General features: G+C 43.4%; 1 protein-coding gene across 11 annotated transcripts in view; it reads left to right on the plus strand.

Annotated features, from left to right (window-relative positions):
• The window catches only part of mast2 (microtubule associated serine/threonine kinase 2), a 170,355-nt gene extending 145,527 nt beyond the window's left edge, over positions 1–24,828 (plus strand). For 9 of the 11 annotated variants that reach the window (XM_015355554.2, XM_069194205.1, XM_015355556.2 and 6 more), the window contains 21 exons: positions 4,159–4,234; positions 4,816–5,025; positions 7,439–7,540; positions 8,708–8,840; positions 9,372–9,439; positions 10,918–11,003; positions 11,597–11,805; positions 12,188–12,326; positions 12,734–12,866; positions 13,198–13,363; positions 13,797–13,898; positions 14,372–14,494; positions 14,932–15,041; positions 15,445–15,599; positions 16,071–16,384; positions 16,798–17,013; positions 17,589–17,815; positions 18,102–18,224; positions 18,636–18,772; positions 19,399–19,589; positions 19,855–24,828. In XM_015355554.2, the coding sequence (XP_015211040.1) occupies positions 4,159–4,234; positions 4,816–5,025; positions 7,439–7,540; positions 8,708–8,840; positions 9,372–9,439; positions 10,918–11,003; positions 11,597–11,805; positions 12,188–12,326; positions 12,734–12,866; positions 13,198–13,363; positions 13,797–13,898; positions 14,372–14,494; positions 14,932–15,041; positions 15,445–15,599; positions 16,071–16,384; positions 16,798–17,013; positions 17,589–17,815; positions 18,102–18,224; positions 18,636–18,772; positions 19,399–19,589; positions 19,855–21,977 (5,143 nt within the window). In that variant the 3' untranslated portion in view covers positions 21,978–24,828. The remainder of the gene's footprint in view (positions 1–4,158; positions 4,235–4,815; positions 5,026–7,438; positions 7,541–8,707; positions 8,841–9,371; positions 9,440–10,917; positions 11,004–11,596; positions 11,806–12,187; positions 12,327–12,733; positions 12,867–13,197; positions 13,364–13,796; positions 13,899–14,371; positions 14,495–14,931; positions 15,042–15,444; positions 15,600–16,070; positions 16,385–16,797; positions 17,014–17,588; positions 17,816–18,101; positions 18,225–18,635; positions 18,773–19,398; positions 19,590–19,854) is intronic. The other 2 variants (XM_015355555.2, XM_015355557.2) reach the window with 1 other exon arrangement.
• The last annotated feature ends 801 nt before the right edge of the window (positions 24,829–25,629 follow it).

Genomic DNA, 25,629 nt, shown 5'->3' on the forward strand with positions numbered 1-25,629 from the left:
TTGTTTCTACAGGAGAATTTATAAATGAAAACTGCTCACTGTTAGAGACAGTCAAGCCTTCCTCTAGTGAATGAAAACTTCTCACCTCTAGGCTGTGAACCAGATCTATAAATATTATATGAGTGTGGTGTGAAGTCATTACCATTTTACAGTGCACAGCAAATTATTCATTGTTACATGTTCAGAATAATTAATCTCTCCTCATAAAGGAAAATCACAGGGGAGAAAGCCCAGGCAAACTAATTAGAGCCATGAAAAATAAAGAAATCACAGTTAAAGAATAAAGAAAGCCAAGTTGTCAAAAGAACAATGCTGTAGCCTGTCTGACCCCAGGTTCGTCAGTTAGCCCAGGTTAGATCCACATTATTACACAGGAGACCTCCATTGTGGCATAAGAAAGATTACACATGAGAGGAGGGAATTCGGCCCATCTAAGTGGGACAAGGATTTAATCTATCCTTATCTTGCAAGAAGCCAGGATTTTGGCTTTAACAATATAACTGGGTGGGCTGTTTTAAGATAAGATCACTTTATTGGCCATATACAATTTCTTGCATTAGAAATTTGTCTTTTCACATACCCCAGCTTGCTCTACATGCGACACACAGGAAGGGAGAGAGAAGCTTGGGGTCAGAGCGCAGGGTCATCCATTTATATGGTGCCCCTAGAGCAGTTGGGGTTAAGGGCCTTGCTCAGCGGTCCAATGGAATAGGATTCCTCTGCTGGCCACGGGATTTGAACCGGCAACCTTCAAGCCACAGGCACAGATCCTTAACCACAGTGCCACTGCTCCCACAAATCTTTGTGTAAAGAGATACAGTACTAACCCAGACCTCCAGATCTGACTCTGTACAGACTAGAGGAAACCATCATACAGATTGATAACAATTAATCCAGTCCATAGATTCAAGCTCCCGTTAGCTCATTGAATAGAAAACACCTCTACAGAAGTTAGGTGGCACTGGAGGCTGAGCATGTCATTCTTCAAAGATCTGGTACCTGAATTCAGAATTATCATAGATCACAAGAGTAGTTGTATAGACTTACCTTAAATTCTCACAGATAAAACCCATTGCTAACCTTTTCAGTTTGATTCAGGTAAGCATAGGAGTCTGGGCTTTTGTTCCAGAAGCATGTTTCGTTGTGTGTTCACGAACCTACCAAGCAAGCATTAAAAGTGAAAAATCCTGATGTTTGAGGAGAAAGCCAACTACAGGGTCAGGATCATTCAAATCACAAAGACTAGTGCTCCCATCCAGCCTGCCTTTTGATGATTTTGTATTGTTTTGAACCTTCATCTTGGAAACCAAATATTTTGCACATTAAAGTCTCAGCGGCAGAGCTCAAATTGCACTCACACTTGTTAAATGACATTCTCCAGGTGCTAATGACCTCTGCTCTCCTGTGACGAGGATGCACAGGAGTCTGTTGTAGGACCTCATTCTCCCCAGACACAAATCCAGACTGAGTTTCCTGTGAAGTGAGCAATAAATTTCTTCTTTGTTGTTCCCAAGTCAGTGATCTCAGGGCTTTGTGAGGTAACTCATCAGCTGGTATTGGGGGTCTTGGTGAATCAATTATCCATGTAATTACTCGGCTGATTGTGCAAGGGAAGACTGTGAGCCAGTGTGCTTATGACACCCTACCTTGCTTCACCCGACTGTCATGGTCAATTAGGTATTTAATTTCCCCAGTTGTGTTTGCAGTGCTGGCAGAGCTGTCTCAGTGTAAAGGATCGCTCTATTATTTACAGCTACGATAATTTTTTGTTTTCTGATTTATTTATTTTTTGAGTCAGTTGCCATTGCATTCGGAAAATTTGTTCTTAAAAATATTTTTGTGTTTGTATCACAGCACAGTAAAAGTCCAAGTTAAAGTCCTACATCTCAAAATGTTTAGAAAAGGTCTCAGTAATCTTTATAAATCCACATATAAAATAATGTGGTTCAGGTGGGTAGCAGCATCAGCATGCGTAGGCTGCAAAGGAACAAGTAATAGGTTTATTCCATGCTGGAGAAAACACAACGTTGTGGCCATGGAGCCTTCTTCAAGTGTGAGTTTAAAATAATGTGTGTTAGTATACAGATCCATGCAGATATATATACACACTATAAGTACTGCAGGTTGATAGAAGTACATAATGTATGATATTCAAGCAGGTAGCTGTTCAAGTAGGTAGTTGCATCAGCAGCGTAAGCTGCAAAAGAACAAGTTAAGGTTTATTCCATGCTGAAAAGAAGAGAGACAACTTTCAGCATGGAATACAGGTAAGTCTTTATTTGTTCCTAATGTAGAATATACAGTATTCACTTGGGAAAGAAAAATGATGTACTGTACATGTGCATATCATAAATGTTAGGTTGTTCCATGGGTAATCAGACTCCTTTCTCAAAATGCTGGGGCGTTGGGACTGCTTGATTGACTTCTGTAATGCCAGTACCAGCCCATTGTAGGGTAATGGGAGCCCTTTACAGTGAGAAACAGTGGGGCTAAGCAGGGAATGCTAATGGAATAGGATCCCTGGTGCAAAGATAACTACTGAAAACTCCAGAGAGTGAGGATAAATTAGGAAATACACAGTCGCACCACTCTGGTGAGAGGTAGTTAAACAGACATTGTTGACATATCCACTGCAAAAGCCCTTTTCCTCTTTCTCGTTTAGTGCGTAAATACAAATGTACATAAATATCTTCATTTTTTTATACACCAGATACCAAGACAAAGAGCTGAAGGTCTTTTTCAAGGTCAATTTTGAAACAGTAGTGTTTTGCGTTAGGGATGCAGTATCTAGTTGCATCTGTGAAGGAGTGTATTTGTGAACAGTACCTCACTTTATAGTCATTTCTTATGTTTTTTATAAATTCCATCAATCAGCAAGACTCTTGTAAGCTTACTGCCCTCTATTATAAGTTTAATAAATTACAGTTTTATTTTTAACTAAAATTAATGCACAATCAATCTTCTTCATATTTGACAATTATAAAAGCAGCTTTGGGCAACAAATCAATCTAAGTCAAAACTGACCTTTTTAAGAAATTAGTTTTTATTTTTTTTTGTAGAATAAAAAAGCCAGGTCTAGGAATAACTATTTAGTACAGAGTTTTAATTACTGGATTTTTCCTTGTGGCAAGTTTGTGTCAATCTGGATGAGATTTGGCAAACCTATGGAGGGCATTGGGCCACAGTTTGTATGAATAAGGTTATAAACGGCACCTGTGTGCAGCAATCTGCCTGTGCCCAATCAATTAAGCAAGTAATTGGTTTCCTGGGCTACTTGCGATGACCTAATGCATTACCTCATTTGGCTGTCATATGCAGCACAGCCTGCGGTGACTCACAGGCACATCTGTCACTGGTGTGGAATAGCTGATGAAACTTTATCGACCAGCCGCTGAATACCTGCTCACTTCTACTGCAATGACAAAACACTGTGCTGCTTGTGGTTCATCATTAGGGAAGCACCTATCATACTTCTAACATCATATGCAGTTTTGATCACCTTCTCTAAGACAATGCATTCTTTTTCCGTTGGGTAATTCCTCTTATTTGGAGATGTGATTTAACTCATAATAGGCATACAGTATTACTGGCAAGTCAGGGACAACTACTACATACTTTACATGTCAGTATATTTTTAGTGACTTTGTTAGATTTAGAAATTGACTGTTCGTTTGTGTGCCTCTATTAGAGGGTTGGTAGTGCACTCAATGTTGATAGATATCTAGACCTGGTACAGTACCTTAACTTAAAGTCATGCTGAGATTCCTTCAGTGTTAGTTTTGTCTTTAAATGAAGTAACATCCAGTTGCACCCAAACCTGTCGATTTGCATGGGTGAATTTGCCTGTCCGGCTGTCCTGTCTATCTCCTGTGAAGCATTTTATTCAAATTGGAATGGCGAAATAAAGACGAAACTGAAAGACGGCACTGTGACTATGAGTTGACTGTATCTTATGATACACAATAGTATCACTGAATCAAACCTATCCAGATGGGAAACAAGCAACATTTTGCCATGTAGCTTGAAAAAACAAAATCCCTCCATCTGTTTGCCTGTGGTGGCTGTGCTCTTCTGCTGTTTCGATACAAATGTTGTTGCTTCATTGGAGTGTACTGCAGTGATCTCTTGAATTTTGAGTCTGTCTCGTGTCTGTTGCAGTCCCGGCCGATCACCTATCTCCTTTGACCATGAGATCGTGATGATGAACCATGTGTACAAGGAGCGCTTCCCCAAGGTGAGTGACATCAGCCCAGAAGAGGAGTGAGCTCATCTGAGTGACAGGGTCTCAGGAAGTGCTTTTTAGTGTGAAACCACTAAGTCTAGTTTAAACAGTGATTGGTAAGCTGATACTTCATATTTTAGTTGCTTTATGCAGGTCGCTAAACAGTACGTCGTTGATTATCATTTTTCTTTCACTGTATAAAAGTATGTTAATAATCAGGTGACATAGAGATTAGAATGTTTCTATTCAAAGGTGTAAGGATGCGGAAATATATTTTAACTCTAGATCACTAAAAATGAGTCCCAAATTGTGTATTTGTTGATTGTGTTTGTGCATAGATCCCTGGTCTTATTTTGTATGTATTTTCATGCGTCCCTGATGCCTCCGAATGTGAGAGTGTTTTGGGATCGTTTTCCTGGATGTGACATCTCTGTTTGCACTCACCCAGCCCTTTTGGTCGAGGACATTTCCTTATGATTTGTGCCTAATATTGCTTCTGTAAGCCTAGGTTTTCTGCCTGTGTGCGTCTTAAATGTGTGTGGAGTTTGAGGGGCCAGTGATGGCACTCTGAATGCCAATTTTGCCTCCCAAAGGCCACAGCCCAGATGGAGGAGCGTCTGGCAGAGTTCATCGCCTCCAACGCCCCCGAGAAAGTCATGCCTCTGGCTGATGGGGTCCTGAGCTTCATCCACCACCAGCTGATCGAGCTGTCCCGGGACTGTTTGGACAAATCGCGTGAGGGCCTCATCACCTCCCGTTACTTCTACGAGCTGCAGGAGAACCTTGAGAAGCTGCTCCAGGACGTAAGTGTGTGGATGAGTGTTTCACGCTAGAAACGAAACGGGATTTCCTGTGTGCAGCCTTTTATTAGGTTCTATAAAGCTGCGGGTTTCTGCAACTATGAAGTAGAAAATCAAACTCAAGGTAAGGTGACAGATGAAACATCCAACACCTGATTCCAACTTATCTACAAAAGGTTGTAACTTGCTAGACCTGTAGTGGCTCAACCTCCTCACTTGCAGGACATTTTTCCACCATACCATCTTTCTGTCCTGTAGTCGATCATTGTCTCCTGCTGAATTAATTCAGGCTTCAGCACCTAAACTCTTGCACTTCAGAAAATGGGAAAGTTCTCACTGCAAAAAGAGAAAACATATTTGGTATTAAATTGATATGGGGACCTAGTTATTCCACATGCTTCATAAAAGATTTGTTTTAACAGCACACTGTTGTATAATCAGCATTTCGATCCACAAGAGATCTTCATTAGGAACAAAGTTACATTGACCACTGAAGACCTTGGGTCATATTGGATTTTTTCTTAGAAATTGACTAAACAGCAAAATATATTGGCATTGCCAAAATGGTTACTTCTTTATTTTATTAAACATACTGTAGGTTCATGTCATTTGCTGAATAGGTTTTCATTTCTGAATGTAGGTTCTGTATTTCAAATACTACAGTAGTGTATTTTAAATCTATGTTTTTGTCAGCTGTAGAACATTCTGAGGAGCCTGATGTCTGGAACTGATTTTTTTGTTATTGTTGTTTTCAAGTCAAGGTGATGTACTGTGTGTAAACATTGTGGAACTGGGCTCATACAGAGGCACAGGGGCAGATTCCTTCAGACTTGTCACAAATCTATTAGTCACAACTCCAGCTCTGTGTGTCTCTGTTAGCTCAATAACAGTGCCTAGGGGCTCATATCCAAGCTATTGCTCCCATTGGCCCCCTCCGATATCCCTGGAGGTGGGAGGATCGTGATTTTAATTTCACGCCCCAGCACTCACAGTTAGTGACGGATGCGTCTTTCAGACAACTACTGTAGGTGGAGGGGTCTGGAGCGTGGGCGGGTGGGCGCGTGCGCGTGCAAAGAGGGGGGTTCTTTAAATGATCCCACCGCTGGCTCCAGTTGGTATGTCTATGAATGCAGCACTAGGCTTGTGTCAGTCCAAAACTAGAGCTGGAGCATCTGAAAAGCAGTCCTGCAGTGGCAATACAGGAGCAAGAATGATATCACTAGGGGCTTTCTAATTGGAGCGATCGTGTTAGGGTGTACAGTAGCACAAGGTTCTATTGGCTTACTTGGCGCGAAAAGCATAGGATGCTGTAGGACCAGGGGGCAGTCCGAGGTAAACAGAACAGCCTTTAAGATGTCCAGGGTCTCGTGGCAACGGAGACTGGAGGAGGAAGAGATTTTGCATCACATTTTGGAACATCGGAGGTGGAGGACGGTTATGAGTGAGGCTTTGGCAGTTGAGTTTGTTTTGCATTTTTTAAAAAATTATCAGATACATTTCTGCATTGCTTCCAAACTGGGATAGTGTATTTGGCTTCTTAAAGTCAAACACAGCTGTGTACACATTTTGTGCATAAACATGAACACATACATTTTTAAATTGCGAGTTGTCTAGTTCAAGTGGACATAAAGTAATGTAGTGGTTTGTAGTTTGTGTATTTGTGTGTATTATCTACATACATGTCCAAGCTGGTAACATTTACACTGAGGTTTACCTTGTTGTCCTCATTGCCATTGTTTATCTCACTATGTGAGAAGCACACACTCTTAGCTGTTTTGTTCTCTGGCTGTGTAAATATCTGAACCTTTGCTAGTGGAGGTGACTGATATGCTGATTCTGAATGGTTTCACCTCCTGCGGTATTGTTATTAAGAATCATTGGAGCCTATCTGCGCGTGCCAGTGCAGTGAGCAGGCTGTGTTAGCGACCTGCCATGGGATATCTTAATATTCGTGACTCGTCTTGCAAACATCCCCAAGGATAGCCGGCAGGGAATAGAAGGGATATTCAGAAATTTGTAACACCTGGTCAAAGAGGAGGAAATGACTAATTAGCAGATCACATGATTCAGAAATGTCAGCCGATGCCCGTTGCTTACTTATGCTTAACTTTTTCTCCTCAAATCATTATCAGGGAGTCTGTCTAATCCTCAGTCATCTTCATTCAGGACCAGATGGAGATTAAAGTCTCCTTTTTGCAAATGTTCCACAAATTTTTCCACAATGTTAACTTTAATATCCGATTCTAACTCATACTGTAGGTATTTTTGATATTGCTTGTTTACTCAATGCCAGTTGAATATTTTTTCAGGGCCTCATTCCATGTTTGCTCCTACCTTCCCAAATCCTAATAGGTGGTCGACAGTATTGTTCAGAGTCAAGTTGTTGTTGCTCTGGTAACAGTGCATATACTTGCAGGCTCACGAGAGGTCAGAGAGCGCGGAGGTGGCCTTCGTCACTCAGCTGGTGAAGAAACTGATGATCATCATTGCCAGGCCGGCGCGCCTGTTGGAGTGTTTGGTAAGAGTCGGCCTGGGGTGGCTCATCTCCGTCTTGGTGAATGTAGTTGACCTACATTCACCATGTTGAGAGAACCACCTGGTCAAGGATTCTAACCTCTAGTAATATTCAGCAATGAGGACACGTCCTTAATAGTTCCATCAGTTTTTCATTTTGTGTTTTGTTTCACATTGTATTGTATTTAATGTCAAACTCTTCTTACTGAAAAAATCTGCCAAGTATGTAAGATAGACTTCTCATAGTCATCTTTAGGTTTCTAGCTGGTGTGACTTGTTCCTCACTGTTTTGCCAGTTGTTTTCTCAATCATTTCATGAAATCCATCCTGTCTTCGGTTGAATGTCTCCACTTCACTGTTTATTTTTTCCGTTTTGCCAGTTTATTTGTATCCATCCAACACGACAGCCCCTCCTGCTTCACTTGTTCCTCTCTTCATTGTCCCAGAGTGGCTCCTTAATCAGACCAGCTCTCTGAAACTATCAGCCTGTCTGGAAGCGTGGGGGGCCGTGTGCTTTATTATTCCCTTTAAAGCCATTGCCCCCTGCCTTCAGGCACTTGATATTCAGTCTGTCGCTCTGCAGAGGATGCGCTGGGCATTGTTGGGGCATGCTTACATTTGTAATGTTGACTAATCTTGTGCAGCTGACACTGTGACATCCTAGAGAATGGTTTTAGCTACAGCAGTAAAGAAATGCCGCAAAGGGAACTGAGCTACTAAAAGAAGAAGCTTTTCAAGTGATGAGGTCTTTTGTTTTGTGCGAGTTGGTAAAAAAAGGCATACGTGACTGAGACATCTCATTTATCATGCAACCTGTCCAAGCCTTGAATAAAGCTTTAAGACCGAGGGATATAATATTGTATAAGTCGAGGTGGTTGCTTAGTCTTAATGAGATTCTTGGACAAAGTGTTTTATGATGGGAAGAATGTATGAGATTTTAAAGATCCCTCTTGTCACACATTTTTACTGCAAAAGGCAGTGTATGGATATCGACCTAGAACAATATTGAAAATAGAAGAGCGATATAAACAGCTGTGATGCTGTCCCTGCTTGGCTGTAGCTCAGGTGGCCTGCTGCTGGATGGTTGTGGTTTAAGGCACCAAAGGGCTCTTGCTGCTTGTAGGTGGGGTTGCAGTTCTGACTGTACTCTTTCTCTCTCTCCCTCCTGAAGGAGTTCGACCCTGAGGAGTTTTACCACTTGCTGGAAGCAGCGGAGGGCCATGCCAAGGAGGGCCAGGGCATCAAGTCCGACATTCCCCGCTACATCATCAGCCAGCTGGGTCTCACTAGGGATCCCCTGGAGGGTGAGTGCACTTCCATCGGGGAAACGAAAACTGTGCTGGATGTCAGCCAAGAACAGGACAATCCATAGGTGTAGGGGTCCAGATGCAGGTGCTGCCTTCTCTTTTTTGTGATTGCTTTCTGGTGTTGTACACACCTGCTATCCCTGCACTAGCACTGCTGAGTTTTATTCTGACAAGGCTGATCCAGAGAAAACAGAGGCATGACTGGAGAACAGTGAGTGCTTTGGAAGTTCAATAGACCTTAAACTCCCATCTCACTACCATCATGTTGGCTTCATATTTCATATAATGAAGTGAAAACCATTGCTTTTCTATGAATGGGTGATTAAGAAAGTTTCTGCCACCCTTACTGTGGCTGGTTACAGTTGTGCACACCATTGCTGCAAGTGGTCTTTGCTGCAGAAGGAACAGTTTGATGTTTTAGCAGTTTTTTATCCTCTGTCAATCCAGTTCTTTCTATAGCTGTGATTATGCACTGAAGGCATTTCTCACAGAGTGTTACCATGCAACTCCTCTTGTAACTCATTGCAGAAATGGCCCAGCTGAGCAGCTATGACAGTGGCAATCCAGACACCCCTGAGACGGATGACTCTGTAGAGGTGAGTTCAGTGAAGACCACGTATGTTCTGGAACTCTGGAACATTCTCAGAACTCTGCTGTGTTTTAAAAAAATAAAGTCAATATTTGCTTAGCAATAGATGGTACCTTACAGGTTGAACAGTATCAGAAACAGGGACAATGCCTAACGTGGGGGGGACCAGGACTGATGATATTTTTAGTTCTGAAATTGGACTTGTTAAGGCTTGTGTTTTCCTGGGCCCCCTAGTTTTCAGCATTGAAATGTTCCCACTTGGTCAGCTATTAAGATAACTATTAATTCTAAAATGTGATTTCTGCACCCATGATAGTCAAATATATGTCCATACTAAACCTGACACTGATGTGACTGTCTCTGCTCTCTCTAATTGTATCTCTGACATAAAAACATGGATGACTCAAAATTTCCTTAATCTAAATTGAGATTAGACTGAAGACTTGCTTCTCGGCACACTCCATCAACTATGTAAAGCAAATGCTGTAGCCCTATCTGTGGATGGCACTATACTTGAGTTTCAAAATTGAAGAACTTGGGGGATGGTATTTGATTCAGAGTTGATATTTGACCCACAAGTGCAACATACAGTATCATCAAAACTGCCATCCTACGTCCTATGCTTTTACTAACTGTTTCGGAAAAGCTGGTCAACACTTCAGTCTTTTCTCCAATTGATTACTGTAACCCCATACTCGCTGGGGTATCTAAATCCACATTGAACAAACTACAGTAATCCTAGCTAGGTCTAGTGTAAGTGATCACATTCCTCATATCCTGGAGTCCTTGTACTGGCTTCTTGTCCGGTTTCGTGTTGACTTCAAAATCCTCATGCTCTGCATGGCACCTCAGCACCTGCCTGAGTCATTATGGTCCTCTATCCCTTAAGGTATCAGAGACTCACCTTTAACGAGCTCTTTCAAATCTTGACTCAAAATCTTATTTTTTAGAAGGGTTTTTATTTAATTGGTTCTGTGACTACCCATTTGATTTCCTACTGTATTCCTTACCCCCATCTACTATCTCCTGTCAAAGTGTATTTTTTGCTGTTGTTCTGTAAAGCACTTTGAGGGGCTATAATTCCCTCTCAGTCTAGGGTTAATCCCGCATCAGCAGGGTCTGCTTGTCGACACGCCTGTCTCCATTTGGTGGTTTGAACCAAATCTTTGAGCTGACATTGCCATTAAATGCGACCGAGAATACTCCAACCGGCACGTCGCTCCACCTGCCGTCGGAGTGGGAGGTGGGGGGGAAGAGAACAAAGTAATGTAGCCAATTCATAGAGGGGGATTATAAGGAGGCATAGGAAATTTGGCCAGGACACTGGGGTTACAACCCTACTCTTTTCGAGAAACACCCTGGGATTTTTAATGACAAAAGAGAGTTAGGACCTCGGTTTTATGTTCATCCGAAAGACGGTGCTTGTTTACATTATAGCGTCTTTGAGGGGCTATATTAAAATAGTTTATTTATAATTATTTACAGAGCCGCGGGGCCACGGTCCAGGTCAAGAAAACACCGCGTGAGGAGGACTTTGAGAACATTAAGCTGATCAGCAATGGAGCTTATGGGTAGGTCTGAACTCTGATCCATCACACCACATTTTTTTTTAAACCTGGAAAAAAGACTGGTGTAATGTAATGGTTACATGTCCCAAATGCCTAAAGTGGCATTCTTAAATGTTTTTGTGTAGACTTAAAACAGTGAAACTGACTCAGAGTGAGGCAGCAACTTGGGAAAGTAAAGCAGCAGAAGGGGAAAACATTTTTTTGCATTAAAGAGGATTTATTTTGTCTTTTCTGAGAGCACATGAGCTGAACAGACTTTTCAAATCTGCTTTGCTCATTGAAGAACCCTTTCAAAACAATCACAAAGAGACAGCGTTACAAATGTTCCCGTTTCACATCTTAATAACCTGTGACTGGGACCTTCTGTTGCAGTTTTACTCCTGTGTGAGAAACGTCCTCTCCAGCTTTCAGCTTATCTTCTCTCAGCCAACCAGTGAAAATCCTTACTAAACAAAAACACACAGAAAAGTGTAATAATCCGGTTAAATTCTTTATGCGCCTGTAAAATGATGAACACCGCGGTATGAGGTGTCTAGCACTGTGGAGTGTGGGAGTGCATCACTCTGACCATGCCCCATGTCTTCCCTCCTGTGCAGTGCTGTTTACCTGGTCCGGCACAAGGAAACCCGGCAGCGCTTCGCCATGAAGAAGATCAACAAGCAGAACCTAATCCTGCGCAATCAGATCCAACAGGCCTTTGTAGAAAGAGACATCTTGACCTTTGCTGAGAACCCCTTTGTGGTCAGCATGTTCTGCTCTTTTGAAACCAAGCGCCATCTCTGCATGGTCATGGAATATGTGGAAGGTACTAAACCACTGGCTTACAAGGCACTCAGCAAACCATTTCTACTTAAATTAAATCCATAAAACCCTTCTTTTCTGAGTGCAACTGTTCTGTAAACTTGCTTTTTTCTTTGTGCATTTGGCAAATTCATTGGGGCTGATAAAATAATTTTCATTGATTTGTTTTTCTGGAGTAAATCCTTGTAGTGGAGTGGTTAAAATAAACCCATGACGAAGCCGTTGAGAAGGGAGTTTGGCTTTATTCTAACTAGGCTGCAAGGGAGCGAGAATATAAGAAGTAGTGATAGACACACGGGGAAAGGTAGAAGTTTGCTGCTTGGTTTTATTTTGTGTTTGTTGGCATTGGAAACGGGATGAGGCTCATGCTTTGTACTCTCCGCCAGGGGGAGATTGCGCCACGCTGCTGAAGAACATTGGTGCCCTGCCAGTAGACATGGCACGGATGTATTTTGCAGAGACGGTGCTGGCGCTGGAATATCTGCACAACTACGGCATCGTTCACCGTGACCTCAAACCTGACAAGTGAGGCTCCAAGCTCTCTAACCAATCAGACGAGGTGGCCAAAAACGATACCGTGTTTGTTGTAATTTCTACACAATGAGAGGCTGCAATGCACATGATATCGACATTTGTGTGGAATGCAGTTAGGCTAGTGGCATTGGTTTGGTGAGGTTATATTATTTCGTTTTGTTATTCTTTGTTTGCTTTTTAAATTGTGCTTTATTTGAATTAAGTTCTGCTTATCCACTGCGACATTTTATTGAAAAGGGTGAATATGTAATGGCATTTATAACACAGGTGCTAATGTGATCCTGACAGTGCTTATTGTTCAAAGAGGTTTTATGCAGTAGAGGGTAGACCTTGTATTTCTTTGGCATTGAATGTTCTGTTCCCATGCTTACTAGGCTTCTGTTCTCTTCTGACTGCAGTCTATTGATCACATCCATGGGACATATCAAACTGACAGATTTTGGGCTCTCCAAGATTGGCCTCATGAGTCTCACCACCAACTTGTACGAGGGGCACATCGAGAAGGATGCCAGGGAGTTCCTGGACAAGCAGGTATAGCTGTCAAGATACTAAATAAACACACTGTTGTGATCTCTAAATACATTTTGTACCAGTACTGATGTCACAGATGGACATTTAATTATTCTTACTGTATTATAAACGTAATTGGCTATAAGAATTGTACATTGATACAGAGTGGATAAAAAGTAACTGAACATATTTACCATTTGAAAAGTAACTGCTTTCTGATGTACTACAGTCAAAATCTTGGATATCTGGGTCATTAGAGTGAAACAGGTGTATAATGTTGTTCTAACACATATGTGTAAGTTACTTTATGAATATATATTGAGTCCAACCGCTGTGTGTTATTGATTGACAGGTGTGCGGCACACCAGAATACATTGCTCCAGAGGTCATTCTGCGACAGGGCTATGGCAAACCAGTGGACTGGTGGGCAATGGGTGTGATTCTGTACGAATTCCTGGTGGGCTGTGCGCCCTTTTTTGGAGACACACCGGAGGAGCTCTTTGGTCAGGTTATCAGCGGTGAGTGCCTGACACATCCCAGACACATCCCAAGACAAGTTGTTGTTAAAGTGAGAAAGTTAGCTTCTTTTCTTTCTCTGCTCTGAACTAATTTTACATTTAAAAAATACATTGCTTTTTCTTGTCCATTTACATTGTCTCCCATAGGATTTGCCTGCTTTAAACTTTTACAATGATTTTCAGCAAGCAGTAGTGCTCTGCACCACAACAGTTACAGTGTTTCACTACAGCATCTCTTTCAAAACATGTCTGGTTTGTGAGATGTGCGTTAAAATTTTGCAAATTATTTTTTTAAGTCCAGTTGTGAAGCAATGCTGTAATCTCCCTCACAGGGATCAGTGATTGCTGTACGTTTTATTGCAGTAGCCTGTGATCACTTCTTGTTTTGGGGTCCTGTATTGGACCCTCCCTTTCACTGTCCTCTGCTCCCCAGATGAGATCATCTGGCCAGAGGAAGATGAAGCCTTGCCACCAGATGCTCAGGATCTCATCTCCAAACTGCTGCGCCAGAACCCCCTGGAGAGACTGGGCACAGGTACGGTCCTCCTCTTCCGCCCTCGGCAGCCCACACTTGCCTGAAGGCCAGTTACACTTCTTCACCTCTGCTGAATTAAAGGTGCAATGGTGTCGTTGAGTCTGAAGGGTTTTCTTTTTTCTTGCTCACCTCCTGTCACCTGAAGAGAAGTTCTTTTGTCTGCTGATATGTTTTGGATAGTGTATAAATCTTTTAGGTCAGCTTTAAATTTTTTATTTCTCCCTGGACTGTGTATTGCATTAGGTTAGCATATTAATTGATTTATTTAAGAGAGGAAGGGACAGTTGTATCCTTAAGAGCTATAGATGTTTGACAGTGATGTAGAAGAACTGCTGGATTGTGGGTCTCTCCAGGACTAGGGCTGGCCATTACAGACTTTATTTGAAAACCTGGTTTGTGCCAAAACTGAGCAGCAAAGAATTGGAAGGTCCCATTGGCCTGTGTTGGTAAACTGTTTCTGTTTGTGTATCTAGGGAGTGCCTTTGAGGTGAAACAGCACCGGTTCTTCACAGACTTGGACTGGAACAGCCTGCTGAGGCAGAAGGCTGAGTTCATCCCACAGCTGGAGTCTGAGGATGACACCAGTTATTTTGACAGTGAGTCTCATTGTAATACCTAGTCTGACTCCGCTCCACCCTGTCTGATCTCTTCTGGAATCTGTGACTATTCTACGCTCTGCCTAATCTGTGCAGCATACTCTCCCTGTTCTAGATCCTGTCTGATCTGTACGTGAATTACTGGTACACACAGCTTAAATCTGTACAGACAGGAGTCATTCACTGTACTAAATATGGCCTTATACGCAAAGCATTCACTACACGTATTGTAACTGTACTGCAATGCAAAGTCCTTCTTTGTAATAGATGCAGTCAGACCAGCTTGATAAATCTGTTGCACTCTATGCTGCTTAATTTTGCCTCTTCTGACCAGATACTATTTGGTGGGAGAATGTCATCAATTGTTTTCCTGGTATTGCTTTTCATGTTGACTGTATACCTGTTTTTCTCTTCCATCTCAATCTCTTCCTCCCTAGCGCGTTCCGACAGGTACCACCACGTGGACTCAGAGGAGGAGGACGACACCAACGACGACGAGCACGTGGAGATCCGCCAGTTCTCCTCCTGCTCCCCGCGGTTCAGCAAGGTGAGGCCGAGACCGGAGAAGAGCTTTGTGTGGCTCGCCTGCCAGGCACCTCACTGGGAATGTCTGAGGAGCTCAGATCACAGCACTTCTCTGTGTACGCAGCAGAACAGCAAGGCTCCTTAGACTACAACGTCAAAACTTTCTGCACTTCTGCATCCCTACTATACTTCTTACGCCACTGTCATAGACTGAAAAGTAGACTTTCAAAGACAAGAAAAACATGAATTCAAGGCCGTTTTATACATACCAAATTAGAATTGTTTTTTGTCCGTTTGCTCATCAGCATAGTGGTGTTCTTCAGTGTTTTTGTGCGTCTTTGCTTTGCGTGCAGGTGCACAGTGCTGTAAACACTGTTTCTGCTGGTTACTTCACTGTGGCGCTGGGGCTGTGCTGTCTCTCGCAGGTGTACAGCAGTATGGAGCGCCTCTCCCTGCACGAGGAGAAGAAGACCCCTCCACCAACAAAGCGCAGTCTGAGCGAGGAAGGGGGGGACAGGTTGGACAGTCTGAGTGGGCTGAAATCCCGGGATCGCAGCTGGATGGTGGGGTCCCCTGAAATGTACGGCAGTGAACACCTTTATTTATCCCTGTATTTATTTGTTTATCCCTTCACCCAGTCTTTTCCCATTTGCAAAATAAGAAACAAAGTTTATTTAAGCATTTTCTATGCTTATTCCGAATTGTTTTCTGTATAATCAACATCTGGCAAAATTCCTAAGGGATTCCTTTCAACATAGAATAAATGTTTTTGTTACCAAATTGTGAGATAGTCAACAAAATCTTTTGGTTTTTGTTTGTGAACAATTAACACTGTATATCATATAAAGTCAATGGAAAAGTTAAAAGCAAATACTGTAAGTATAGATCTTGTTTTACTGTGGGAGACTAAGGCATTAGCAAGGGATAAATGGACACAAATAATGAAACAATTTGGGTTATGTATACCTTTAGCCTTGTTAACAAAAGAATTTCTGTGTTATTATTGCCTAATTTTGGGTGGAGATCTGAAGTGCAGTTTTTTGTGCTGCAGCCTCAGGAAGCGCCTGTCGGTGTCAGAGTCCTCTCACACCGAGAGCGACTCCAGCCCCCCACTTACCGTGCGCCGCCGCTGCTGCTCCGCCATCATTGAGATGCCCCGCTTCGCTATCTCCGCGGAGGAGGAGGGAGGCGGTGGCAGGAAGGGCCCCGCGCCGGCCCCTCCCGCCCAGAGCCGAGCCCCCTCCCGAGGAGACGAGCTGCCCCTGTCCATCCCCGAGCAGCCGCTGGAGAGAGAGCTGCGCCTGGATGAGTCGCCCACCACCCCTGGCTCCACTGCCAGCCAGCAGAGCCGAGCCACGCTGACCCGTGAGTATCGCCGCCCTGCAGACTGATGGTTCCCACCTGGGCGCCAAGTGCTTTTCAGAGCAAAACCCTCATTGTTATTATCGCAAAACACAAATTGCCGGATAGCAATGCAGTCCTGAAGCGACTTTTCTCAATTTACGAACTTATTAATTATGCGACTTAAATTTGACCTCGTGTTCAGTTTTGAACTTTTGAAATGTGCCACGTATAAAGTAAGATTTTAGGGTTGTAGGCTTGATTTCTGAAGATGCTTTGTCTTTGCTTGTTGACATGACTGCAAGGATACTTACCATCCTCCATTCAAATAAAAACCTGAATTAAACACTAAATAATGCACAAAACAATCTGAATGAATCTCTGCCCTGAAATGCATCAGTGTGATCTGTACTGGCCTGTGCTCTCCTTCACTGCAGCCGGCAGCTCGGGGGATGTGTCAGAGCGCTCTCTGCGGTGTAACAGCGCTGAGGGCCCAGACTCCACCACTCCGAAGGCTATAAGTGACCTGGCAGCCCGCCGCGCACGACACCGGCTCCTCTCAGGAGACACGGTGGAAAAACACACCTCCCGGCCTGTCAACAAGGTCATCAAGTCCGCCTCCGCCACCACACTCTCGCTCCTGATCCCCTCAGGTCAGTGTCAACCACAGCCCTGCTATGTAGCCAATAAAGAAATACAGAGTTCTTACTGTTCAAGACTGCAGCTGCACCTATTTGTTGATCTCTGTGGCTGCTATTAAATCTCACTTGACTGGTATGATTTACCCAACATCACCAATCTGACATTCTTCACTTGAAAATCCTTCTTTGACCCAGGTGCTCTTCTGCGACCGAAGGTATAATTATTGCACAGGTTCAGTCAGCCAGAACACCTGAAGAGTGATGCTTTTCCGTCTGTGAGATAGTTATAACTTTTACAAGTTCTGTTTTTGAGGTTGCCTGTGTTTGGCTAGATAGTGTTCCACATTCCTTCTAAATGAATGTTATCCACTTTTGCTTTTCCAAACTTAGCAATTGAGGTTTTTCAGTTACCAAACGATGGAGGTTACAAACCACACTCAGTGGGCCGATTGGCCTCCTCTCCGTTTGTAATCTTTGTTATGCTCTTGTGTTCTTAAAGAACGGGAGTGAATGTTGCTCCTCAGGGACACAATCAACCTTCATTTTCCTTTCTCATGCCTGGTGTTCTTCCCCTGTCTGCCCTACAGACCACCATGGCAGCTCCCCCCTGGCAAGCCCCATGTCTCCCCACTCCCTCTCCTCCAACCCCTCATCCCGGGACTCATCTCCCAGCCGAGATCTCTCCCCAGCCATCTCCAGCGTAAAGCCCGCCATTGTCATCCACCGTGCTGGCAAGAAGTATGGCTTCACCCTGCGCGCCATCCGGGTCTACATGGGAGACACTGACATCTACACTGTCCATCACATGGTCTGGGTGAGTGTGCGTTCATTGTGGCAGCTGTTTAAAAAACCCGAGATTCTCAGGTGAAGAAATCCTGTTTTTAGATTAGATGCTCATGAATCTGTGGTGTGCTTTTTAAAAATGAAAAACCAGTGATTAATGAACAGAGACAAACTTGAATCAATAGATGCAGAGATACAATTAAGTGGCTTTTTGTTGTTCTATCTTCTGCTGTTTGCTTTTCATTTTCCTCTCTATCCTTCCTTATCACCGTGACTGCCTACGCTTCCTTTCTTGCCCTCCTTCCTTGGATGGACAGCATGTGGAGGAGGGGGGTCCAGCGCACGTGGCTGGGCTGAGAGAGGGTGACCTGATCACTCATGTCAATGGAGAGCCGGTCCATGGTCTGGTGCACACAGAGGTGGTGGAGCTCATCCTCAAGGTAGCGACCAGACCCTCCTCCCTTTAGTCATTAGTCAAAGCATCATGGTCCGGTGTTTCAACAAATTGTGAAAAGACAGTAAAACTGCAGGAATGCAAAGGAAATGGTTAAAAAAGTAAATTAAAATAAAAAAACAATACGAAAAAATATTCTTTATTATTTCTAAATGTGTCATGTAAACCATAAATACAATGGCTTCAAAACATATTTGTACCTTTGGCTAACATGATCTGCCAAATGGGCTATTTGGGCCTTCTCTCATTGTATTTGTTCTTTCATATACTTTTGGGGACACTTCAAACTCAAGAACCATTGGATTTTCTTCCCGCCGTCCAGTTAAATGAAAGCATGAAGTGATTTTGGTCCTCCTTAATGTGTTATTGAGTATTATTGACTCTGCATGTCTCCCAGAGTGGTGCCAAGGTGTCCATCTCGGCCACCCCATTTGAAAACACCTCCATTAAGGTTGGACCGGCTCGCAAATCCAGCTACAAGTCCAAAATGGCTCGTCGAAACAAAAAGACAAAGACAAAAGAAGGCCAGGAGAGGTGAGGCTTTGCATTAACATTAAAATGCTTTCCATATACAGGTACCTGCTCATTTACCTTTCATCACCTCCTATTAAACCTATCTACGTTTATAAGGGACACAAGAATTTGAACAGCTCTATTTTCTCTCTGCAGCATCTTCTTAGTTGGTTGATCTGTAAGGCAGCTTATTTGTGTCGTCTTTCCACATGGACTACATTCCCATTGTGTTTAAATTTTGGTCCATGATGTGTAAACAAGGCTGTGCTGGTTTGTGTTTGCATAGGCATCAGGAATGCAAAAAAGGATTATTTAGGTTGTGTTTTCTGGGAGAAGGCATTGCTTTCATTAATCAGCACTGGGTGGTAGGAAATGAAAGAAACTACTTTACCCGAGAAAAGGAGGTTTATAAGGATTCTTTGGATTTATCTACCAAAGCTACTTGAAAACTAAGGACATTTGAAATTTTGAATTTGACATTTTCAATTGATTACATATATGGCACAGCCAGATAGCTGCTATTGTGGAAAATCAATACATTAGTCTCTCCCATGCGTTCATCTTGAAGTTCTCTTCTATCCAGTTTGATTAATTGTTCTGTTCTGCTCAGTTTACACTCTCTCTACAACCTGTATGCTTGTGTACAGCAGTAAAAAGAGAAGCTCCCTGTTCCGGAAGATTACGAAGCAAGCTTCCCTCCTGCACACCAGCCGCAGCCTGTCCTCCTTGAACCGCTCGCTGTCCTCTGGGGAGAGCGTACCGGGGTCACCCACCCACAACCTGTCCCCTCGCTCGCCCACACAGGGGTACCGTTCCACTCCGGACTCCACACACTCCGGTGAGGCCTGCCCTGCTAATGTCCAGCACTGCATCACTGTCTGTGTGTTCAAGAATTGCTGTGTTAGTGTTGGAATTACTTACTGTATATAAGGGCTTGTATGTCTGTGGAGTCTTCGTTTCACACATCTTGTGTGGTTTTTTCTTGAACGGTAATTTAAGAAGAAATTTTAAGATTTCTATTTTCATGGAAAAAAATTGATGTATGTTGTGCTGATAACTGTTATAATTTCTCATATGCTTTTTTGTATATTGTTTTTTCCCAGTTGGTGGAAATTCCTCCCAGAGCAGCTCTCCCAGTTCCAGTGTCCCTAACTCTCCAGCTAGCTCAGGACACATCCGGCCCAGCTCTCTGCACGGCCTGGCGCCCAAACTCCAGCGGCAGTACCGCTCTCCACGCCGCAAGTCTGCTGGGAACATCCCTCTCTCTCCGCTAGCCCGAACGCCCTCCCCGACCCCTCAGTCCACCTCCCCACAGCGCTCCCCCTCCCCCCTGCCAAGCCATTCCCTGGGCAGCTCTGGTGTCATTCAATCTTTCCCCGTCAAGCTCCATTCCTCCCCGCCTCTGGTGAGGCAGATCTCGCGGCCCAAGAGTGCTGAGCCGCCGCGCTCACCCCTGCTGAAGCGCGTCCAGTCTGCCGAAAAGTTGGCTGCCTCCCTTTCCTCTTCCTCCTGCTCCCCTTCCCCTGCTACCTCTGCTGACAAAAAGCTGTCTGCTTCCTCCCGCAAACACAGCCTTGACATCTCACATGCAGAGTTCAAGAAGGAGATGATGCAGAGGGACCCCAGCCTCCAGAGCCTGCAGGAGTCAGCTGGTGAGATCCTCCTGGGCGGACGAGCATCTCCCGCAGAGAAGGGAACCCTGCAGAAACACTCCCCTCGCAAGCTGAGCCGCCAGGAGACCCCTGAGGGAGGAGGGGCAGGCATTGGGCTCAGCCCAGGGAAAAGCAAACTGAAGGATAAGCTCTCGGCTATCCGGCAGGACCGTGCAGAGAGGCGGGAATCTCTCCAGAAACAGGACGCCATCCATGAGGTGGACTCCTCGGAAGACGAGACAGACGAAGGCTCAGAGGACAGCCAGGATGGCAGGAGGCTGGGCCACTGGGGGGACTGTGGGCGCACGAGGTCTGCCAACGATGATGACCCCTTCCTGCCACCCGAGACTGCTCATCGGACAGCAACCTCCACACATAGAGGCAGCACAACCACAGGCCCCTCCCTCTCATCCTCACCCCCTGCACAAACACTGCAGACTCAGCGAGCTACTCCTCAGGCTGGCAGAGCAGACCATACATCTGCTGATTTCAAAGCGTCAGAGCAGAAAGTATCCCAGACCAAAGTGCACCTTTCAGAGGCTGCAGAAGATAGTAGTCAGCCAGAAAGAGTTGATGCCTCAAAAAAAGCAGGGACGTTACCTGAAACCATTGTCAGTTCTATGCCAACTCAGCTCCACCAAGGCATCCAAAACAATCTGTCTGGGATTTTCTCGACTCCTGGTAGCGCATTTACATCTGTCGGCAAGGATTCCTACCAAACGTCAACTCTAGCCAGCAGCACACCAGCAGCACCTGGTCTGGTGGCAAAAGACTTGAAAATTGCTCCGAAACCACTCCTGGACACCAGGGAGAAGACCGGCACTGTGGTAAAGAGTGAAGAGAAACCCCTCAAGGCTGGTCGTACCCCTGAGTCAAAACCAAGCACTCTGCAAGCAGACAGTAGGGATACCCCTGTCCAGATTGTAGGGACCAGCAAGGAGAAGAAGGAGGCAGATAACAGGAGACAGGCTCTCAGTGCTGCAGCGGCTGCCTCTCCCTCTGAGACCGGTACCGACATGGTGCCACAGCTCATGTCCCAGTTCGCCACAGTGGCTAAGAGTGTATTGGGTCCCGTGAAACTGAGCATTCCTGGGGCGAAGGAAGCTTTTGAAAAAGCCAAAGAGCTGAGGTCAGAGGATAGTCTACATCCAAAGAGCAAGGATGAGGGCAAAGCCAGACAAGAGCAGGAAAGGCCCGACGCATTTAAAACACCTGCTTTACCTGGGCCAGCTGGGCCCTCTCTGCAGCCTACCCCTCAGCCCCCTCAGCTCTCCACGTCCCCCCCCAGTCATCCGGCTCCAAAAACTGAACAGGCTGCTGCTCTACAGAAGCCTTCTGACCTCCCGGGGGACAGACAGAAAAATGCGTCTGTCAAAGACTGTGCCCAGGCCTCCACTGGTAAAACAGCAGGGGGCTTCCCCTGCCAGCAGGACGGCGCCAGCGGCCAGCACAGAGACAGCCTCCAACAGCCAGCCAGACCACCGCAGACAGCAGAGCAGAAGAAGCAGCCAGATTCCCAGGTCCCTCAGAGAGCAGCAGCAGCACCTCAAGACAAAACTTACAGGAAAACGTAGCAGTGCCACTACAATCCACAAAATAAATAAAACTGTTGTGTTGAAATAATCTAAATTCAATAAAGTACTGCATGTTGGAAAAAAGAACAATTATTAAGGAAACTTTATGATACACTAAATCTGAGAAACAGAGAATCGGCTATAAAAACCTTTGTTCAACATTGTGCTGTACATTTTCATACACAGGTTCCACCTCAGCTCTATATTGTAGTATTTTTTATTTCAAAATCGGAGCGAATGTCCTTGTGGAGTCAGCATTTCTTTCAGTAACTGGCGGGGCTAGAAATAAACTGTATATTTAGTGGTTTGTGCAGAGTGGGTTTCACACACAGATGATCTGCCTGATTTTGCCATTACTCTTCGCTTTGAAGACATGCTCTGAGCTCGCATCTGTTTTCTAGGTAATAGAACAGGTTGTGCCTTAATGAATACAATGTTTCATATTCATCAGCATGTTTATTCAAGAGAGACTTCTGGATAAATGGATGTATTTCAGCAATAAAAGTAGCGTATGCTTAGCAATTTGTATAAAATACATTAAGTATATAAAACGCCTATATCACCTCTATCCATGTAGCACCTAGAAACCAAATCCAGTTTTCACATTTCAGTTCTGTTGTAAATTTCTTCAAAGAAATCATTTGATTTCACTGTAGTTCTCTATTGAATCTCCAATAGCCATTTCAACACATTGCATCTAAAGATGTCGCAATTGCAATTAATTCATTTCACTGTTAATATGTTTTGTCTTGCAATGTAGTAGGAAAACTGATATTGTAATGCTTTCCATGGTTTACCTACTCCTACAGCAGGTTCTGCACCTTTAGGAAAAGCTGTATTCTGAATGTTTCTGTACAAAAAAGGAGTCAGAGATTGCTGCCTCCATTTCTCATGTAAACAGCTGCATGTGTGCACTGTTTACACGTGTTTGAACTGTGAAACTTGTTGCAGTGCAGGAGAGTGTTAGCTGAAGATTAGACTGCTAATAAGCCGATGAGATTCTCATGCATTCACCAATATGCTTATTCTTTACGAAAATATTTGTAAATGCTTAAGGAAATACATTACAAAGGGCTTAGTGGGTTTTGTTCCATTAATCAGTTTCCATGCACCAGACATTTGAAATGTTGATACCGTATTTGTAAAAAAATCTAAAACATAAAAAAATGTATTTTTTGGGAAATCCTTTGCCAAAAAAAAAAAGAAAAATGTTGTTTGTAAAACACAAGCCACTAGGTACTCATTAACAGTTTGTTTCTCATTTACAGGTTTCTCAGATTTGATTTATCCCCAGATCATTCCATCCCAATTTTGCTTCCCTGAAAACATTAAAAACTAGTTGTGAACCCTGATGAATGATCTGATTGGCTCATTTCAGACCTGTGTTTTAATGAAGTCCTGGTCTGACTCAGCTTGACTTAGTCTGGACTTTCATTACAGTCTCAAATGCCCCCTTCTGTGTAATTGACATCTGGTTACTGGAAGTTCTGTTGTATATCAAGCAGCTAGACAGTGGTACAGTGGTAAAGTACAGTTGTCTTTATTTCTAGCCCTGCTTTTTGCTACTTTTTATCCAGTCGTATTTTAGATTTTATTTTTACTTTCATTTGTTTTTCCAATCAGGACCAACTTGCTGTTTACTTCTCTGTGGTTCTTTTTGTACGGCTGGCAAACATCACTTTATCCCTGAGACACTAGCTATGTGTGTGTGCATGTGTGTGTAAATCTGTGTCCACTGTGCGTTCTCTACCCTGCTGTCTAAGACCGACATTGTGAACAGTGATTGGCTTACAGGCAGCTGGCTGATTCAGGGCGCTCATGTCACTTTGCTTGCAAGTAGCTGCTGAAAGTTATGGGAAAGGTTTTGGACTCCCAAGTGTACAGTAGTAGGGGCTGTACTTCATACTGTTAGTCATCAAAAAAGAATCAACATAGAAAATGAAGCCATTCAAGCCTTTAGATTTATAAGGTAATGTGATCAATAATTCAGATTCCCAGTTTAAATTTAAATTTCTCCAGATTAATTCTAGCTTCTGGAAGGTTGGTTTTCTTGAATGGTGACTCAGGAAGTGTTTTATTCTTGAACAGCTGCTTGCCTGTAAGGTTTTTGCACTATGTGACAAAATCCCTCACTGGTCGTCCGGTGAGCCTGTGCAGTAGTCAAGTTGGGGAGAGGGCGTACTTTCACTGGGTGTGAGGCTTTTTGTTTTGTTTTTTTTCTGTGTGGGAAGGAGAAAACAACTTGTGAAAAGGGGGGAACATAAATGCGGACATTAAATGAGTTATTAGTAATACACCATGACTCTCTTCAGAGTTGTTGTTTGAGAGTTCTGACTTTTGTAGGCTTGGTTTGTTGTTTAGATGGCCACAAGGCTCCAAAGTGTTTGATCTTATTATGAATTTTGAACATGCAGCACTGAATTAACAACAGAACAATTCCCCGTAAGTCCTTCAGATATGGTGTTATTTGAACATGCACTGGATCTGTTTATCACATTCTTTGTACGAGAGTGATGTGGATTACTGCTTGTATGTTGTATGTTTGACCCAGCAAAAAGCAACATGAAAATCTAATCTTCATATCAGAAAATCCTTAGCCCATGCTTAAAGCATGTAGTTTATAGAATTAAAAAAATATTCTAAATGTTTCATGGTTTTCTTCCTGGGGCTTTGCCAGTTGCTTAAAAACAGCAAACTAGGAATAAGGAGAGGAAATGTTATACTTTAATGAAGAGACCTAAATGACACTAAGATTCTTATGTTTAAACTGAAATATTCTGTTTTAAAAATTGGAATCAGATCTCTGGAGTTTCATTAGGTACATCAATAAATAAAAATGTTTTTCCTTTTCCTGGGGGTGTTTTAGGAATTTAATTGGAAAGGCATTGTGAAATGAACAGTCTTGGAATTGAAGCAGACTCATCTCACAGATGGGAGGAGTCTGCTTAGGTAGTATGAATTTGTCCTGCATAAATGGCAAATTATATGCACTGAAAGAGGTCCTACCTGTTGTAAGCTTTAATCAGCTTTAATCACCAAAATCATGCCAGTTGCGAATATAAATTCCCATTCCTGTTGGTGGATGACGAGGGCAATCAGATATGAAGTCAAAATGAACAAATTGTAATAACAACACCAAAATTGTAAATAAACAGCATACTTGCAGTGGTGATCAGTAGCTATTTCAGTAGTTTTCACAAGAAGCACATGCACTTGCCATACGAAGGGATGTAGACAACCTCTGACTTTCAGGAACAGGTTTTCACTGGTGTGCACAGGAGATTTCTTTCTTTTCTCCAGTCGGTACAAAAAACTTTAAACTTGGTTAAAGCAAATTTTCTGCACACGTATTTAGGCCTTTTACCACAGTGTTGGACAGATTTAACCTGCTGTGGAAATGCAGGAGATTTATTTCTGCTGCAAATGTTTCTAAATCTGGCCCACTTTTTTATTGAGCAAAAATAGGCAAACTAATCTCCATGATTTGCGCATTTCTTGTATCTCTACCCTGGCAAAGCAGAAAAAGCATATGGGCTTCTCGGAGTCAGTTGCATGGGTGACAGGAGAATATGGAAGGTACTTCATACAGAAACACATCCCCCCTCCCTCCCCCAGCAAATCAAAAGTGTGCCAATAGGGCTGGACAGGAGCA

The sequence above is a fragment of the Lepisosteus oculatus genome, chromosome 9 (assembly GCF_040954835.1).
Source record: "Lepisosteus oculatus isolate fLepOcu1 chromosome 9, fLepOcu1.hap2, whole genome shotgun sequence".
In the NCBI taxonomy this organism is placed as follows: domain Eukaryota; kingdom Metazoa; phylum Chordata; class Actinopteri; order Semionotiformes; family Lepisosteidae; genus Lepisosteus; species Lepisosteus oculatus.